At 38.8% G+C, this 20,709-nt stretch overlaps 1 protein-coding gene across 5 annotated transcripts in view; it reads left to right on the forward strand.

Moving 5' to 3' along the window:
- The window catches only part of CTNNA2 (catenin alpha 2), a 1,323,879-nt gene extending 1,304,783 nt beyond the window's left edge, over positions 1–19,096 (forward strand). For 3 of the 5 annotated variants that reach the window (XM_043917730.1, XM_043917732.1, XM_043917733.1), the window contains one exon: positions 17,902–19,096. In XM_043917730.1, coding sequence (XP_043773665.1) covers positions 17,902–18,189 — 288 coding nt within the window. In that variant the 3' untranslated portion in view covers positions 18,190–19,096. Of the gene's footprint in view, positions 1–15,024; positions 15,142–17,901 lie in introns of all 5 variants that reach the window. The other 2 variants (XM_043917729.1, XM_043917731.1) reach the window with 1 other exon arrangement.
- Positions 19,097–20,709: the final 1,613 nt, after the last annotated feature.

A 20,709-nucleotide genomic window follows, 5' to 3' on the forward strand; every position in this document is an offset into this window, starting at 1 on the left:
AGAGGTACTAGTCTACTTTTATCAGTAGGCTGATATTGCAGATCAGCTTAACAGGCAGCCTGAACTATGAATCCATCACCTAACTGACTAAATTCTGGGGATACATCCACCCAGTGCTACTGTGGCTTCTGTGGTGCTAGCCTTTTTGGAGAACATGTCAATAAAGGGTCAGGAATTCTTGTTAATAAATAGCAAGAAGTCTAGTCCTGGAGACAAGACTTTCACATATGCAGAAAGTCTTTGAAGACAAAGCAACAGATAACTAATTATTTCATTCTAGCAAGAAATGTAACAGGATTTGAGTTGGAATCACCAAGGACAGCTCCATGGATGCTCATATTGCAAGAATGGTTTATTTCTTGGTTGACCTTTATCTTTTGGGGGATGCACTCTACAGCCAGTTTTTGCATCTCCAATAGCAGTTTCCTCTGTGATAGTTATTTTGGGAATCATTTCCTGATCATTCTCTACAAATGGGGAAAATTAGATAGTAACTAGACCACCCCATCCATACTTCAGTCCTAGTCATGGCCATGGTCATATGGAAAAAGAAAACTTATTCCTTTTGTAAGTACCTTGTCCTTATCCTGCTAAGGTTTATATTACCCTCACACTGCCCTGAGCATCTGTTGAAATTGTCCTTCCTATGCAATTTCTTGGGCCTGAGATATGCAAATGGTCAAGTAAGTATGATGAAGATTCTAAAAGAACTCTCCAAAGGTACCCAAAAATTAAATAATAATCTTCTATATGACATACTTACTTAAAATTTAAAAAGTATTTCAAGTTTAATTTCTCACCCAGACCTCAAATACTGGTGAAAATATATTGGTATTAATAACCCCGTTTTACAGTTGAAGAAATAGAAGCTTGGAGAGGTTACAAGGCTGTCATCATCAGCAACTAGCACAGCCAAGATGAGAGCCAGTTTCTCTTTGTGCAGCTGTGCTATGTGCATTTAAGGATATTGCTTGTTCCTGCCTCACTTAGACAAGTAGTTGAACAAGAAATACAGGATATAATATGGGTCAGACAGTATAGATGATGGTAGAACTAATATATGTTGTGTTCTCAAAAACTGTGTCAACTTTACAACATATCATGGTGCCTACTGTGTGGAGAAGTAAAAGGTTTTTTTAAAGAAATTCAGAATAAAAATTGTTTTTTCATAAAGTTTGGATGAATAGGAAGTGGTGTATGTGATTGCTACCAGGAAGGAGAATTAGACATTGTATTTGATCAAGTTTTTCTTGAACATGTAGATGACTTTTTGGTTGCTGGAAAGAATATGAGTAAGTAGAGGATGATGTCCCTGTTCTGTGCCTGGTTTCTATCTCATGTGAATCATGATTGCAAGACTGGAAGTTGGTATGACCTTTTTTCCTTTATGGCTTAAGGAAATTCACCTCATTACTACTTGGTCACATGATTCACACTTGTGAATAGTTAAAATCATAATTAAAACTGAGCTCCAAATAAATGGCACCAATAGCCAGGAATACAGAATTCAGGGCAGGAAAACACTAAGGTGGATTTGCCTGATTAAGGAAAATTGTGTCATGTGTCACATGGATGGATTGAAGCTGACTACTACCAGATATGAATTTGTGAACCCATGTTCACAAAAAACTTAATTTTTCTCTATTTCCTCATATGTGAAGAATGGATGGTAATATATATGTTTTGGAGATCATTTATTAAGACACCCAAACTATACCTAGCAAACACAGCTCAGTGTTTTACAGATGCTGGTACTAATTATCGAGGAGGCTTCCCTGGTAGCTCAGTAAAGAATCCACTTACAGTGCAGGAGACCTGGGTTCAGTCCTTGGGTTGGTAAGATTCCCCTGGAGTAGGGCATAGCAACTCACTTCAGTATTCTTGCCTGGAGAATCCCCATGGACAGGAGAGCCTGGCAGGCTACAGTCCAAGGGTTTGCAAAGAGTCGGACGTGACTGAGTCTTATTATTATTGAGGGAGGTGATATTTAAGAAAGCTCAGTATTTTACACCTGGAAAGCAGTAACACAAAGAATTGAATCATGGATGTTTTCTGAGCAAAACATGATTCTGAAGCTCTACCACTGAGGGCACAGTGAGAGAGACAGAGATCATAAGTCTTTTGTTGTAGATGGCTAACATTATTTTCTATATCATGTCCCTAAATTCCACTCTTCTACTAATGTTATGCCTCTGGGTACTCTTCCATAGAAGAATAAACAGGTTGAAGGCTTGGCAAGTTGGATATTGGACTAGGCATTGTACCCTACCTTTGTGTGTTTGGACAGACTTTGTGATCTCTTCTTCCCTCATCCAAAAAGTTTCAGTTATTTAACAACATTCAGGAAATATTTACGGACGAACCATATGCCAGACACTGTTTTAAGTGTTTATGATATAGCTGGGGGTGAGGGACAATAAACCCATGAATAAAATATTTGCTGGATGGTGATATGTATATGAAAAAATATTAAAATGGAAAGATAATAGCAAATTAAATGTCAAGGGTGAGTCAATGGAGTTGAATTTTGGAAAGACAAGTTTTCACCAAGATATTGATTATTTAATTAAAGATCTGATAGAGTTGAGGGACCAAGCTTTGCAAGTATCTGGGGGAAGACCATTCTAGGCAGAGGGAAAACGTACAAAATCCCTGAAGGACAGGCATCACTGATCTGTCTGAGCAATAGCCAAGAGACCAATATTTAGTAGTAGAGTGAACAAGAGAGAAATCAGAACTGTTGGAAACCAGATTTTATGATCCAAAGTTACTCTGATGGCTTTGGATTTTACAAAGACTAAGATGAGGAGCCGCTGGACAATGTTGAGAAGAAAAGTGATATTATCTGAGTTCATGTAATAGCACCATTATGGCTCCAATTAAAGGGAGAAAGAGTAGGAAGTAAGCAAGGAAACTAGTTAGGGGATGATATTGCAACAATCTAACAAGAGATTCTGATGGAGGTTGACCATGTTGATAATAATAAAGAAGGTGAGAAAAGGTCAAATATTGGAATTATTTCAAAGATGCTGTTAACTGAATATGGTGGCAGATTATATGCTGGCTCAGAGAGAACAGGATGTAATATAAGATTCTGGGTTAATTTAAACAGTTAGAAGAATTGTGTTGTCAGTAACTTAGACTAGGAAGACAGTGGGGAAGGCAGATACCTCTTGTCTCTGGAGTGTTGGGAAGAGTAATTAAGAAAAGTCTACAGAAGCCTAGGTGATTCTCTAAATGTCAGAGGTCTTTGTGAATGTAACCACTCTTGCAAGAAAATAAAGTAAGATACAAAATTTAAATACTTACAACTCATTGAGTGTGTTCTGAATTCAAGGTAGAACATCTCTACCTGATTCTGTGACAGTGTATACAGTGAATACTTGGAAAGTAATTGAATATGTGATGAAATTGGTAATGGGTTGACATCTCACAAAGAGAAAAACACTGACTAGGAAGAAAGGCAAAGAGTTAGAGGGGTTATTCAATGTCTACTCAATGAATATTTCAAAGTAGACAGAAAAATGTATTCAGTTATAAAAAAGCCATGGATCAACTGCTCAAATTCAAAACTAATTTAATTAAAATTACTGGCTTTAAAAGATGCATTATACTAAAGACCTCTTATGCACTCTTGAATGATGACATCCATTTCTTCTTGTAATTCTCATTTCTGTAATAAAAGAAGAGGGGAAATTTTAGGTGGACATAGTGAATTATTTTGTATAGTTACATATATGTCTAATATTTAACTTCAGTTTTCCACATTATATTTAAGAGATTATTCTTTATGATATATGAGGGAAAACAATATGATAATGATGGGGAAATTATGTTCATATACCGCTGTTAATCAAAGCCTTTGGGGGAACAGCTCAAAGGCCCATAGGAGGTATGGTAAATGGGTTTAATCTCGACTGCTCACACTTATCAATTGCTCGTGATTGACTGGGCTGTTTTCTAAAAGTATTTTAATTTATATATTTGGCTGTGTCCGGTGTCAGTTACAGCATGCGGGATCTTTCTTTGTGCTGCACGGACTCTCTGGTTGAGGTGCACAGACTTAGTTACTCTGCAGCATGTGGAGTCTTAGTTCACCCGCCAGGAATTGAGCTCACGTCCCCTGCATTGCAAGGCAGATTTTAACCACTTGACTACCAGGGAAGTCCTTGACTGTTTGGAGAAGAATTCTGAGACCATGTCTAGGACCAGTAGAACAAAAGATTGTATTGACTCAGCACGGCGACTAGAGGTAACAATGAAAAAAATGGTAGCAGGTATGTCACACATGAACCATCCTTTCTTTCACTAAGAGAGACATTTCTGGAAGAGGCTTGGACAATTGACTAGTATAACTTGTTTAAAGGTTGCTCATGCTGCTTTCTTTTTTCCCAGCTGACCTACTTCTTGCTATCTCCTGGCCTTTTCAGACTGTAGCCTAGGCAGTGTCCTCTCTTTATAGTTTCATTTAGTTATCCTGGATTTTTTGGTTAGTATATTTTCAATAGACCTTATTTTATTTGGTCCGTATATAAAATATAGCTATATTTTAGTTAGTCTGCCCTTTGCTAACTTATTTGGCTAATAAATATGAGCACAGTATAACCAAATTGGTTATACATCAACCCACACCAGCAAGATTGGTATGCTCATGTTCCGGGAAGTTGGGCAGATGAAACTTTCAAGCACCCCCAAAGAATATGTGGATTCAACCCTGTGAGTCTATGGATGGATGAAGATAATGAGATAAGCCAATTTTAGTTGAAGACAGTAGGTGCTAGGTCCAATGGGCTAAAGACTAAGAATAGCCCATTTTATAGAATAAATTTAAGACTTTAGGAAAAAAATCTAGGGAGCTCAACTGTATTTAAATGGAGTTGAAGAACAGGGCTTGAGAGGTTGATCCTCAGTATTTGGTGGGCAAAAGGGAAACCATGTTTGAGGTAGCCAGGACTGTCAACCAGGTTCTGACAACAATATAAGAGTTGAATTAATTGGGCTATTAAACTTCCCAGGTAACATTATGTGGTTTTTAATAAGAAATACCTGAAAATAATATCTTAACCAAAATGAAGACCCTTGTTTTTTTGGAGGGGCCTGAATTTTTTTGAAATGTTAGTCCATATATGTTGTTGGATAAAATGTTTTATACCATTTCTTTTGATGCCTCTCAAACTAGATCTTTAAACATTACTTTCTCAGACCAGATTATCTTCCCTCCATCTCCTACAGTCATCTTGACTTTTTTACTACCAAGTCTTTCTCCAACCCTTGGAAGCCCTAAATATTCTTAGATATTTTGGGTGCCATACATAATCCCCTGTGTTTTCTTGTACTGAATCTTGAGCCTTCCTTCCTCTATCTAAAAGTTTCAGTAGTACTAGAAAAAATACAGCTTTTGCTGCTTTTCTATTCTCTTTGTGAACTTCTCCTTTTATCCCTAAAACTTTAAAACTAATTATTAGGCATTAACAGCAGGTTAAGGTGATGGTAGAGAGTCCCAAATGCTGGATAGAATGGATGAAGGTTTATGATTTACTAAGATCCTCCATGTGCTATAGGCTTCCCTGGTGGCCCAGAGGATAGAGTCTGCCTGCAATTCAGGAGACTCGGATTCAAACCCTGGGTCAGGAAGATCCCCTAGAGACGGAAACAGCAACCCATACCAGTATTCCTGCCTGGAGAAATTCCCATAGACAGAGAAGCCTGGCGGGCTACACCATGGGGTCCCAAAAAGTCGGACACGACTGAGTGACTTCACTCTCACTTTCACTTTCTTTCTATGTGCTAGGTGTCCAGCTTCAAGGGCATTATTATTATCTTATTCAATACTTAATTCTAGAAAGTTCTCTTTTTTTTTTTTTTTTAGCTTTTACTTTAGATAAAATAAGAGAGAATTTCAGGTAGTGCTTAGTTAAGTAGCTCTCTCAACATCACACAGCCAGTGATTAGTCCCATTAGGGTTTTGAACCTGGGTTTTGAATCCAGAGTCTGACTTTTCTTTACTACAAGAGAAGAAAAGATAGAATAGGATAGAGCAACAGAGATAGCTGGAAGTGGAGCATGAAATATAAGAATATATTGCCAGCAGGGAGAGAATGTTTACGATTTGGAAAAACGAGGTGTAAAGAGGGGACTAGGATCCGCGAGGCAGCAAACACTCCCTGGGGAAGGCATCTCTTCTGCTGCTCTTTTCTCTCTCCATCCAGAACTCAGGTAGCCACAGAGGATTTGATCCTGGAGAAGGAAAATGGCAATCCACTATATTATTCTTGCCTGGGAAATCCCATGGACAGAGGAGCCTGGTGGGCTACAGTCCATGGGGTTACAAAGAGTTGAACATGACTTAGCTACTAAACAACAGTAGCAGATTCCACATACCCGATGAGGAGAGAGGCATTGGCTGGATGGGAGTTTAGTTTCCCCAACATATGAATAATGCCACATGATATAGCTGCTAGTGATTGAATGTGGAGAGGAGTGAATGGAAGGAGATGAATCATTCAGACTTCCAGTTTATGCTCAGTTCCCAGCACAGTCCTCCATCAACCAGTACTCGAAACTGTGGTCCTTACTCTTGATCTGTTCTTCGCTTAGTAGTTGCATATTGCATGCTGGCACCTAGGGGCCGTTGTGTAAGGTTGCTTTCATCACTTTATAAGAGACCTACCACAGCCACACAAGTTCAGCACCTCTGAGAGTACTGGTCTTCTTGGTGGCTCTTTGTGATCCATTTTGTGAAGATGTATCTCTCTTGGATTCTTGGACACTGGCTTGTGTTAAATTTGCCTCTCAATAATGATAACACAGCTTAGTGAGGGAGAATGGAGGAAATAAAGGGATCAAAGGTAGTGATGACAAGATCAACAATCAATGCATGGTTTATGTGATGTAAAAATTGTCTCCCGGGCCAGGAATCAATCTCTCTCTCTCTCTCTCTCTCTCATGTGTGTGTTTATGTATGCACAGTGAAGAATCTGCCCTCAATGCAGGAGTTGCAGGAGACACATTCAATCCCTGGTTGGGGAAGGTCACCCAGAGCAGGGCATGGCAACCCACTCCAGTATTCTTGCCTGGAAAATCCCCATGGACCGAGGAGCCTGGCGGGCTACAGTCCATTCACACAGAGTCAGACACTAGTGAATTGACTTTATGTATATCTATTAACATATCCTTTAGCACATCTTCTCTTGTTGGATATATTTCCTATGCTTCTATTGTTCTATGAAAGCAACCCAGAGAAGACCTCTGGGCCAGGAGATCCTGATGTATAGGAAAAAAAAAGAAATAAAAAAAAAATGAGATGAAGACAACCTGGAGGATTAGAGATACCTGTTTATAACTTTCCAAGGGTTAACAATCCCAATATTCCCATTTCTGTTTGGATTCTAAGGTTAGCAAGAATGCCTTGCTTGGGGTTGAGCAAAAACTTTTCTGCCTCTAATGGTGAGGGAAAAAAAATGGCTCTATGCCATATTTAGGAAATTTGTTGACTGTAATTAAGCCTTCATGGGAGTCCCGAAGGTTTACTTACCTATAATTGAAAAAATGCAAATGAAGAGAGTTAATCAGTAGACTAGCTGACTAAGAAGAGCTACTACCTATTGAAATGAATTGGAAAGGAAGACACAAATATGTCCAGTTGGGAAGGTTACCTGAGAGCCAATGGGTAAATTTCTCAGCAACATTGGAGATTTTTTTTCTTAGCCTGGCTGGGACTGCAAGGCTTTTCTGCTAAGATCTTTGCCAATTCATCTTGAGCCATTTCATACAGATTTCCTAACAACTGGCCTCAGCCTTGGTAGAGCACCAGCTGCATCCCTGGCAGCATTCAGGGAAACTCTGCAGAAAAAAAAAATAGTGAACCCCTTGTCCTCCTTTCTGTTGTGACTGATCCACTACTTGAAGTTGTAAAACTTTCAAAATCTTGTAATCAACTGGGAACATCCTTGGGATGCAACCAACTCTTTAGGAGTTAAACTACAGTATTTTCAACCTGTTATCAAGGATTGGTGCATGTTCTAATATTAATAGACTTAATGCAGCTTATTTTCTCTTGAACAGTAATCACAGCATACCTGTGATGGTCATTTGCACTTCAGACATCATACTTGCTAATACATTCAGCTAATTTTTATCATCTGATTTAAATCACCCTCCCTCCAATGCTTTGCATTTCTGTTCATACTATGTCTTCTATTTAATGATTTCATTAATTAGCAAATCATGCTATGATGTCTTTCAAATGTGGCTTAGACAGTAAAGAATCCGCCTGTAATGCAGGAGGTGTGGGTTCAATCCCTGGGTTGGGATGATCCCCAGGAGAAAGAAATGGCAAACCACTCCAGTATTCCTGCCTGGAGAATTCCATGGACTGAGGAGCCTAGCATACTACAGTCCGTGGGGTCCGAAAGAGTCAGACACGACTGAGCTACTAAAACACTATGATGTCAGTACAATATTTAGTTTCTCCCTGAAATTTAACTATAGGGAAAAATAAAGATTAAGTGCTGCATCATTTAGATAAAAATATTTGTCCATGATCAGATTAGTAGTAACAAATACAGAAAGTACTAAACAATTTAAATATAGAAGTAGAAATATATAGTAAATGATGTACTGTGTTCTAAACTGTATCAAGTTGTTTTTGACATTTGTCAAAATATGACCTCTTGGAGCAGGAGGAGAAGAAATTTTGTTTCCCATGCCACTGAGCAGATTCTGAGGGAGCAAAGTGCCATGATTGATTAATAATGCCTGCCATGGACACCTAGCGGTTAGTAGCAAATTGCTGCCCTCTGTGTTCACCACTGTCACTAGCTTAACAGGAAGGAATTTGGCTTTGCTAGTTTATTTCATTGTTGATGTTTGATGCGGAAGAGAGAGTGGGCTTGGGCACTGAAATGAGGGCTTTCCACACAGGAACCAACTTTTTTACAAGCATGGAAACATCCATGAAGGGGGAAAGATGCAATTTTCACCATGTCTTTGTTTGCTTCAGTTATTTATTACCCTGGGTATGCTAGCATTTTTAAAAAGTGTTATTGATATAGACTCTGGAAAAAGTAGGCAGATATTTCAAGGTATTTCAAATGTATCACAGTTTCTGAAGAGATCAAATATCTCTTCAAAGCCTCATGGATTTTTTAAACATGAAATGTTCTTCTTGGCTGATAATAGGCTGCAATGCTCCGGTTTTCTAACCTCCCATTCATTAACGGCAAAGCTGACTTATAGCAAAACCTCTGGTTTTTTTTTCCTCCTGCAAGCAAAGCAATTTGTGACTCCTTTTGGAGAGATAACTGTTTAAATATAAATAAATGACCAGCTACAGTAGAGAGATTCTAGTTTTCTCAGGGTATTTACTTTCAATTTATTATAAGTTCTTCCATCACAACTTCTTCCCATCCAAACTGGGATGGGAAGCTTGGCCTTGAATATGTATAGTATAGTCCCATTAAAATACTTCTTGTTCTTATATGTTAAACACTAAAGTAGTTCCATTAAAAGATCTTGCTGGGGGCTAAAATGGACTCTCCCCATTTTAACTTTTTGAAAGTCATCAGCACCATTAGTTCTGAGTTGAGAAAATTAAAATAGCCTAGGCCCAAAGGGGACTGGGTTTCCTCTCCCAGGCACTCCTAAGCTTTTTGGGGTAGTCATTCCTTGGTTTTTATATTTCAAAATCACCTTCAAAATGATTTGGTTTATTTTGTTCAATTTAACTTAGCCAATAGTCCCATGACACTTGTATTATTTTTAATGCAAGGACAGATTGTTTTGTACTTGGTATTTGCATGAACTGCCATTTCTGATTCATTATTTTGTGGTAATAGATAATCAGCTTTTTAGAAAATAGATTCATTTCCAGGTTGTATTTCTATCTCTACATGCATATTTTAAATGGATTAATATAGAACATAGTGAAACCTTAATTCTCTTCTGTAATTATATGTCTGACCCTCACAAATTAACATCCTAAAATGTTCACTGTGTCACATGTGGTTAATCCAAGGCATTTCTCTCCACCTCTTTCACATTACTTTGCACTTTTGTCAATGCCATTGGTTGGGGGTGGGGCGCTGTTTTGTTTTTTAAACCAGCTGTTAAATCTAAACTGCATTTGGTTTATTGCTGGTTGGTCCCAGAAAGTTTACCATTATTATCAAGGGTGAGGGATTGCTAATTACTTAACAGAATCAAAAGTAGCCTTGTCTGTCAAGGGAATAGTTATTTCTTGATGATGTTATGTCTTAGATTATTAAAAGAATATTGATTTTGATATTAGAAGTATAATGCTGAAAAAAGTTTTAGTAGATTCATTGGACTTTTTGACCCGAGGGCAGAATATGGATTTACTATTTTATTCCACATTCTATCATGTCTCTCTGTAGAAACACTAAATAAGGAATGTGAAGGGGAGAAGAAATCAGAAATTGACATAAGTTGTATACTTAGAGTATGCAGGACTGGGAAAACCGATATAAACAAAACATGGTTTTCCTAAATTTCACTCACAGAATTTCAGCTCTCCCTCTGATAACTCACTCCACTTACTTATAGCACACACATTGTTGCATTTGTCCAAAGTTAAACTCAATAGCTGAGCACTGCAGCATCCCTCTTGTTTCTATTAATATCACCTGGATGAATTCATCCATATATACCCATTTGTATGATATAGAAATGTTAAAATTGTTCTTCCTCAGCATTCTTAATCATCTAGGCACCAACAATATTCTGTTCAGTCCATCAAAGTGAGTTTAGACATCATGTCCACCAGTAAGCTTTATTTTCCTACCCTATCCCTATCTGATTCAAGGTAGATCCCTCTATTTTCTGGGATTTTAACACCTCACATCCAACTAAAGGATATATAATAGAGCATTAAAACTTCATGGGAGTCACAAAGAGCTGGACTTGACTTAGAAACTGAACAAAAATTAAAACTTCTGGTTTAATATTTGTATACCCAACACTTAAGCCCAGTGGTTGACACAACATAGATACACAATAGGTATCTATTGTGAAGAAATCCTTGGATGAATAAATGTGTAAGTAGACAGATGTAGGGTAGAGAGTAAATAATAATTAGTGTTTTAAGAATGTAATTGCACCTTCATGTGTGATTTGAGTCTTGAAGTCACGTTTGTGTCAAATTCTCTTTCTACTCAAACTGAGCACCTCTTGCAGCATTAACCCCATGTTAATGAAATAGCATAAAACCTAAGGACATGGGGTTTCAGAAATCTCCAGATGATCCTGTAAACTTTAAAGATTCATTATAAGCACTTTTCACAACAATCTTCAGCTTTGACATGAGGAATTAGCACAAATACCAATTAACGGAAGAATCATAATTCAGGAGTCTTCCCCCTAGTATTTCTCTCTATTCAAAACACAAAATAAGAAAATGCAGGGAAAAAGATATCTATTAGGTGTTAAATGAGGTGAAGAAGAATAGAGTGGTAAGAGAGGCAGAAAAAGAGCCAGAAAAACCCTATAAAAATGGCTGTAAAACAGTTCTCCCACCCCTATTTGCTTTTCATGGACTGTAATAGAACAAGATGTGAGCAAACATCTGTTGCCTTTTTAAAATAGTACTTTGATATTTTAAAAAGAATAGTGACAGAATTAGAAGAAGCCTATTTTCTGTGGTTAGGGACAACAGACACCTATGGGATGGAGTGGGGAGACTTAGTCTAGCACAGTTTGATGAATTTTAGGATTGTGGATTTGTCTGTTATCACAACTCTGAGAAACAGAATGAAGCGATGTATGGAGCATGGACTCTGAAGTTAGGCTTTCTGGGATTGAATCTTGGCTTTACCACTTACTACCATCACGATACAGGACAAGCTGTATGGCCCTTCTAAGTCCCAGTTGAACACAATAGTATTTCCTCTATCGTGATGAGATTGGGTGAGAGAAGGGAACCTTGAGAAGCTAGTCCAGAGAATGACTCAGGGTCACATTTGTTAAACGTAAGCTATTTTTTTTTTTTAATTAAGTAGCCACTTGTCTTAGACTTGATAGAGGAATTTTAGGACTTCCCCGATGGCTCAAGTGGTAAAGAATCTACCTACAATGCAGGAAACACAGGAGATGCAGGTTCAATCCCTGGGTCAGGAAGATCCCCTAGAGGCGCAAATGGCAACCCACTCCAATATTCTTGCCTGGAGAATCCCATGGACAGAGGAGCCTGGTGAGCTACAGTCCATGGGGTTGCAAGGAATCCAACATGAGAGAGTACACATGGGCATGTGCATACTCAAAGAAGTAGAAAGGCCTTTGAGCAGGAAAATACACAATTATCTTTCTGTGGGTGAGTCTAGTCAGTGAATATGCAGGCCAGCTTGAGGAATGACTCCGGTACCTTTGAGAATTATTAAGCTAGGAAGGCCAGCCCAGTTAAAGGCTTATAACACACATCAGAGTAGCTGAGCCCCACCTGAGTGTACAGCCAGTCATTACTGCCGTAGATTGAATGTGCTTCAGAGAAACTGAGCAAGTACAAGACAAATCTGCAGGGCTCAGACCCCAGGCATTGCTGCCACTATGGTGAATCCAAGCCAGGAGAACAGCCAAAGGGCCAGGAAGGATTACTGGGCAGTAGCACACCCGAAGACTTCCCCAGTGACTCAGAGGTAAAGAGAGATGCGGGTTCCATGCAAGAGATGTGGGTTCCATCCCTGGGTCAGGAAGATCCCCTGGAGGAGGGCATAGCAACACGCTCCAGTATTCTTGCCTGGAGAATCCCATGCACAGAGGAGCCTGGCGGACTACAGTCTATAGGGTCTTAAAGAGACAGATAGGACTGAAGCGACTTAGCATGTATGCACGCAGCACATCCAGCACCCAGAGATAGAGTTAGAAAGAATGCAGGTTCTGAGGATAAGACCAAAAATCACAGATCAGGAGATAGAAGCTCTTAATAGACTCAGTCATGATGTTTATAAGATTGCCTGTTTGTGTGTGATCAGTCATGTCTGACTCTTTTGTGACCCCATGGACTGTTGCTCACCAGACTCCTCTGTCCATGGAACTTTCCAGGCAATAATACTAGAGTGGGTTGCCATTTCCTGCTCCAGGGGATCTTCCAGACCCAGGAATTGAACCCACATCTCTTGCATCTCCTGCATTGGCACGTAGATTCTTTACCACTGAGCCACCTGGGAAGCCCATCAGATACCCAGACAGAGTTAATAATTGAGATTTGTTCATTTTGAATGATAGGTTGTGACTGAAAAACAAGACCCCAGAGACTGAATGAGGCTTAAGAGAAGTAGCTCAGTATAGTGGTTCAGCTGTTGGGCTTTGGTGAGAAATGGATAGTATGGGGTCCTAATTCTTACTTTGCCAATTCATGGCATCCGGTCCCATCACTTCATGGCAAATAGATGGGGAAACAGTGGAAACAGTGGCTGACTTTATTTTTTTGAGCTCCAAAATCACTGCAGATGGTGATTGCAGCCATGGAATGAAAAGACGCTTACTCCTTGGAAGGAAAGTTATGACCGACCTAGACAGCATATTAAAAAGCAGAGACATTACTTTGCCAACAAAGGTCTGTCTAGTCAAGACTATGGTTTTTCCAGTAGTCGTGTATGGATGTGAGAGTTGCACTATAAAGAAAGCTGAGTGCCGAAGAATTGATGATTTTGAACTGTGATGTGGAGAAGACTCTTGAGAGTCCCTTGGACTGCAAGGAGATCCAACCAGCCCATCCTAAAGGAGATCAGTCCTGGGTTTTCATTGGAAGGACTGATGCTGAGGCTGGAACTCCAGTACTTTGGCCACCTGATGCGAAGAGCTATCTCATTTGAAAAGACCCTGATGCTGGGAAAGATTGAGGGCAGGAGGAGAAAGGGATGACAGAGGATGAGATGGTTGGATGGCATCACCGACTTAATGGAAGTGAGTTTGGGTGAACTCCAGGAGTTGGTGATGGACAGGGAGGCCTGGCGTGCTGTGGTTCATGCGGTCGCAAAGAGTTGGACACGACTGAGAGACTGAACTGAACTGAACAGGGACAAGTTACCTTACCTCACCTCCCTAAGTTTGCCTTTCTTCATCTGTAAAAGGTGGTGTAGAGGTTTCTATTTCAAGGATTTTTGACTCTGCTGCTGCTGCTGCTGCTAAGTTGCTTCAGTCGTGTCCAGCTCTGTGCGACCCCATAGACGGCAGCCCACCAGGCTCCCCCGTCCCTGGGATTCTCCAGGCAAGAATGCTGAAGTGGGTTGCCATTTCCTTCTCCAATGCATGAAAGTGGAAAGTGAAAATGAAGTCGCTCAGATGTGTCCGACTCCTAGTGACCCCATGGACTGCAGCCTACCAGGCTCCTCCGTCCGTGGGATTTTCCAGGCAAGAGTACTGGAGTGGGTTGCCATTGCCTTCTCCTTTGACTCTTGAGTCATGCAAATTAACTAAAAGGACTAAAGCAATGCCAAGCACCTTGTAAACATTCAATCAATGTTGGTTATTATTATGAGAACTTCATTTTCACATATTCATTAACATGTTTTGTTTGAAAATGCCCTAGTTACAGTATACATCACGAAATAGGATGCAGTTATGTGAAATAAGTTTTGCTAAACCTTCTATTTAAATATCATCTTCAAATGTAGCTTTATGATTTTTAAGGTATTTTCTTTAGAAAGTGCATTTTTAACAAAATGCGCCACTTGGAAACCAGGTCTCAGTGGTATTTTGGACAAGTGTAAAGGAAACCCATTTTTAACTAAAACAAATTATGATGGTGCTGAAAATGATCTAAATCATTACAGTGGGTAAAGGGCAAATGGTAAAATGTACCCTTAGAGAATTCAATTTTTAAGAAACAGTCAAATTTTGCATTGATTTTGGATTGGCCTTACTACCTCTGAATGTATTTGCTCAGGCTTAGCTGGATCTCACCTCCTCATTTTGCCTTGCCATAAGTTTAATACCTGCCCTACCAGGTGGTTTGAACAAAGTCATTGGCTTAATCATTCAGAATCATCTCACTCTCAACCAATGTGTTAGGTTTATTCACAGGATTCGTGCGTCAGGCTGGGAGAACAAAGGGGTTCTGAAGAAGAAAGAGGCTATCATATTTTTGCAGCAGAATTAGACACCATCTATCTGAAAATGGAATCTGTGGTAAAAATCTCCAGATTACTTGTAATTCTTCTCTTTGGACTTACTCAGTTCTCCCAAGACTTGCTTTTCCAGGGACAATTTAAAATACAATAGACATACTTTGTCCTATTCTACTTCTACTAATTCTCTTGCTCCAAAGCAAATCAAGACAACTGTCCCTGATATATTAATATCATTCTACCCTCTCTTCACTCATAGCCCACAATAGAAGCAACTAATTTTGTAAATGAATATTGCTCATTTTTGAAACCTGACAGACTTTTACAGGGAATTGTCAATTGGCTGAGGGGTATTGTATCTAGCGCTAAAGAAACTGTGACTGAACTCCTAATTGTCCCAGCATTTTGCTATCTTATCTCTTTTCTTCATTATTTGTATTCCTACCTGAAAGTATCATTGGAAAGATGAAAAAGTGAAATTCAATCAGTTAACGAGCTGTGATGTTACAAAACTTGTGGATGGTGAAAGTCTGAAATCGTTGGATGAAACAAGCCTTGAGATAGTCTTTGGGTTTCATTAATCCAGAGGTTCTCAACCTTTGGCATGAATCAGAATCTCCTGGATTACCAGTTTTCGATTCAGAAATTTTGGGATTGGCCTGAGAGATTGCATTTTGAAAAGGTTGCCAGGTGATGCTGATACTGCTGGTTCAGAGACCATACTTAGAACATCACTGCACTAATCTGTGCTTGGCTTCCCTTCTATTAATGTGAATAATCTAGAGTTTTCTTTTCCTTAGCTGACTTTAAAATTTATGCTGTATAAAGTAAACATTATTGGCTAAACAGTTATTTTGGTATATGGACATCTTATACAGTGTAATAGAATTGGTAGTGTAAGTAATTACTCTATCCATTTGGTTGATTTAATTTGCAAAGCAGTCAATTATATATTCCTTGAGTCATGGCTCTAATCCACAAATCTCTGCTTCTCTATATTATTGTGGAGTCAATGTAATACTGACGTTTAACTTATGTCTGTGTGTATGAGTGTGTGTGTGTATGGTGAAGCCTTAATTTTATGGCATTGTAAGAAATTCATACTTAAAAAACTCCTTCTGTTGTTTTCTCCAATGATCTGATTTTATAAGCTTTTTGTGGTAGAACTGAGTTCATTTCTCATAGAATTTTTTAAGCTCAGAATGTTTATTTAGCTTTAATAAAGGATGTAGAAGAGATAACAGCCAGGATAACATAATAGAGCCCTTAGATATAACATCTGATGTCCCCAGTCACTACTTGAGACTCACTTGGTTCACAAGAAATGACAAGTTAAGTGAATGCAGGTCATATCACATGGGGAGTCACAGTGTTTGGGGTCACTGGGCATAAACACTGTTAATTCCTCACACCCAGAAGGCCGTATGCCTCATTCCCATTCTCTAATGTAGCTACAGTCATTGATTACAAGTTATACAATGAACAGCCTCAGCATCTAGGAGCACATTCCTTAGCAACAGCCTTGAATTTCTCATTTAGCTGCAATGGGATACCTTTCCTGAATTGATACTATAAGTTTGATGAACAGATTACATTCAGGCATCCCTGAGGCTGGAGTAATATTTGTAGTCCAGCTGTTAATTCTTTCCCGTCACTAGGTGACACATACAATCCTGACTGAATGGGAGTCTGGGAAATGCAGTTTTGAACTTTTCCAGCTTTTGTTGTCCTGGAGTTTGAAACAGATATTGAATGGTCTAGTATGGAGTATGTAACATGCTGCCTAACTGATGAAAAGCAGAAAAGAGGTAACTTGAAAAATCCTTGGCCTTAGAGTCTGGATATGAATTTGCACACCAATGCTGCTCTAAGCTGTGACTTGTCTTAACAATTTTAAAGTCATCCTACCTAATAGGGTGTCAGTATGGTACAGTAACTGTACAGTCTTGAAGGACCTTATCACTTAAGCTGAGTAAACTTGTGAAAATTACTGGACCTCTGCATGCACTAGATCTCTCACCATATGATGGCAATGACAGTAATACCTACATCACAGCATTGTTGTGAGAGTTGAGTGGGGAAACAAAGTTCTTAAAATAGCATTTGGCACTTCTTAAGAAAACAATATTTCATTTAGCACATGAATAGGGGGTCTTATTGAATGCTCTCTGACCTAAATACACCTAACACAATTGTTGATATTTTTATATGAGGTACATTTAAGACCTGGGAATAGTCAGACAGATACTGTAGAGTATCAGACACCTAATTAAAAAGTCAGTGTATCCATGGATATGTTCTTCTGCCTAGCTGCCTGCATCCGTATCAATCCAGAGGTCAGGGTGGAGAAATTATTTATAAATAGATGTTTTCACTGGGAGGACCATAAAACTGAGATGGAAAACCCTTATAACTTTTTATTCTTCAGTGCCTGCCAAATGCTTTTCAAACATTTTAGTAATTGTCGTCATTACCAGTCAGCCTAATGTAATAACATTAGGTGTTCCACTTTGGAAAATTTCTCTTATGTTGGAATTCTTACGTGATTAAAAAAAAGTTTTGTCTTTAGTGGTATTGAGATTATATAAAACTGTGTATCATCAAATATTCTCTTTTTTTCCTCCTCCTTATGTTGGGGTTAAGAATAGAAGACAGGTGACTGTTTTTTAACCTATTCACCTTGTCATGTAATAGTTTGCTCCTTTATGGAAATACTGGATACCGGCACAGACACAACTTTGTTTTAAATGTGAAGTTGCACCTCCATCTTCTGAATGCTGGGCCTTGACTAACCCATTTTTATCTCATTCTTCTACTTCAGCTGGACAGTGCCACGTCACTCATCCAGGCAGCTAAAAACCTGATGAATGCTGTTGTCCTCACGGTGAAAGCATCTTATGTGGCCTCAACGAAATACCAGAAGGTCTATGGGACAGCAGCTGTCAACTCACCTGTTGTGTCCTGGAAGATGAAGGCACCAGAGAAGAAGCCCCTTGTGAAGAGAGAAAAGCCTGAAGAATTCCAGACAAGAGTGAGACGAGGTTCTCAGAAGAAACACATTTCGCCTGTACAGGCTTTAAGTGAATTCAAAGCAATGGATTCCTTCTAGGACGATAGGCTTTAACAAGAAAGCTTTTTCTTTCTTTCTTTCTTTTTTTTTTTTTCCTTTTTAATTCCATTTTTGTATGCATACCTGCTGACTCGTATGCCTCTGGCATGGGGAAAATAAGGAACAGTGTCTGTTTGCATGTAAGATGAGATGTGATCAATACCACTGATCCGTCTCTAGCCTGAGGAGGGGACGGGAAATTCCTGTCCCGAGGTGGCACAGAGCTGTCCTTTGCAACATTCTCATAAAATTGGGCAGAGTTCACATTGCAGTGTTTATGGGAGTGGGAGGGATGGGGAAAATAAAATTAACTCTACAAAAGCAAACTCTAATGCATGCAAGAATCATTAGGTTGGCAGGTATATTAATAAGTGACAAACTGGAAGTGTAATGGTAGAACATAAAGCTTGTATTGCTTCTGTTTAAGTGCAAAAATGTACTAGCCAATACGCTTAAGTGTGTGGCCCACAAATTGAACAATTTAACTTTGACATCATGTCCATGATATTATGTGGAGTTTTTACTAAGGAGAAACAAACTCATCCAGCCTAAAATGTTTCTTTTAATCTGTATTCTGTTCTTTCTCTTCTAGTCGTGCCATTACTAGTGCTCTTGTTATCAATTTCCCCCTTTACTGAAAACAATAAACCTTTGTTTAAAAGAATTATAATCCTTCTGGGGGCACTGGAAGCACAATGTGGTGATCATCTTGCTCTTACTTTAAAAAAAAAAAAAAAAACTGAACTATGACTTTGCTAGAAATAGGAGGCCCAGTGATGGAATGTTAAAGGAATGGAAACTGACAACGTGTGAAGGTTTAGAGGCAAATACATAGGTGTAGCTTGGAGTGCTGGTATCTAATATACCATTGTATCCACTAACTCGAAATAAACACATTTAATCTTGACACCTGAAGAATGTTTTCCTCCTTTGAATGCATGCTTATAGACAATTAGAGCATCTTCTTGAAAACTGATTAAAAATACTTTGTGTTTTTAGAAATTGGGGGTAAGAGTAGGTAAGTGACATGTAAAGAAAACTCTGGATCATCTTTATAGTCCAGGAATTTATTTTTCTGTGTGTTTTTCCATGTGGTTTTTATTCACTTTCAAAGTGAATCTAATGAGAAAATCATGTGTTAGAATTTTCTGGGCCATGTTTAGCCCTGGGCTTAACTTATGAAACTTAATGTGTTCTCAGAAGAAATTGAATCAAGAAAAAAATTATAGAGAGGTCCATTAATTTTAAAATATTTTATTCATTTCAAAATATTTTTATCTCAACTACAGAAAGAAGGCCTCTATTTCACTACTAAGAAAGAGTGGGGTGTAGTCTTTCAGCTATGCCTCGAGGAGTGAGGGGAAAAAACATATTCATCTGAGTTCTTGAAATTCCTCCCATTTGAGTGATCTCTACAGGTTAGCAAGTTATAGTATGTCTCTAGAAGACTTCTCATAAAACGTCTTATTTCTTAGCAATGTAGTAACATATTGGGAGACAAGGACATCTATGCTTTGTATCAGCTTAGATACAAAGTCCCAAAGATATGAAGAGTTGTGGAAGAAGAAACACTTAGTCCAAAATGTTCCTATGGACAGGCTCCTCTGCCCATAGAATTCTCCAGGTAAGACTAATGGAACAGGTGGCCATTCCCTTCTCCAAGTGATCTTCTTGACCCAGGGTTTGAACCTGGGTCTCCTGCATTGCAGGCAGATTAACTGTCTGTGCCACAAGGAGAGCCCTATTTAAAGATGGTTCTGTTCAAATCACTACTCATCTCCATGAGGTGATGAAAATACCACCCAGGCTGAGAATGATCTATTGATGGAGGATCCACCACAATAGCTGTACAGTGGTTTTTAGCACTAAATCAGTAAACCACTATTTCAACTGCCCTGCTCCTTTAATTTGTGTAAATGCTGAGAAAGGAAACCATTGATATTGATTCACAACTATTTATGGAATGCATTCTCTGAGCCAGGTCCTAAGTTGAGCTTACTGGCAACATTTCTTGTTAACACTTGAGCATGGCATAACTCTTGGTTTATGCATTCTATGATTTAATGGGTTGAAAGAAGTATTCTTCACACTAGCCAAGAAACTTTTAAAATTCAAAAACTTCTTGGCAAATCCTGAAAAATAGTCAGCAGGCATCAGAGGAGCATCTAGACAATGCCATTGACTTTGCCCTTAAATGTGAATTAAATGTTTTAATACAGGAGAGTGAGCAATGTTTTACGGGTGTGATTTCTGGAAAAAAGTCATTGATTCTGTTTGTTTTACCAAAGCTTATTGAGTAAACATCAACACTGCCCATCGTTTCTCTTGTGATCAAGGAAAATATAAGTGTTCAGGTACATAATTAAATATAAATACAGCTGAGAGCACTATAACAATAGACAAGCTTTACTGTTTGTTTCCTGGCTTTGAGAAACGTACAATCTAGCTGACAATATAGGATATAGGCAGAAAAAAGATAAGTAAATATGCCAAGAAATTGTACCTAATGTGCCAAATGAA

Source organism: Cervus elaphus, chromosome 11, assembly GCF_910594005.1.
Source record: "Cervus elaphus chromosome 11, mCerEla1.1, whole genome shotgun sequence".
In the NCBI taxonomy this organism is placed as follows: Eukaryota; Metazoa; Chordata; class Mammalia; order Artiodactyla; family Cervidae; genus Cervus; species Cervus elaphus.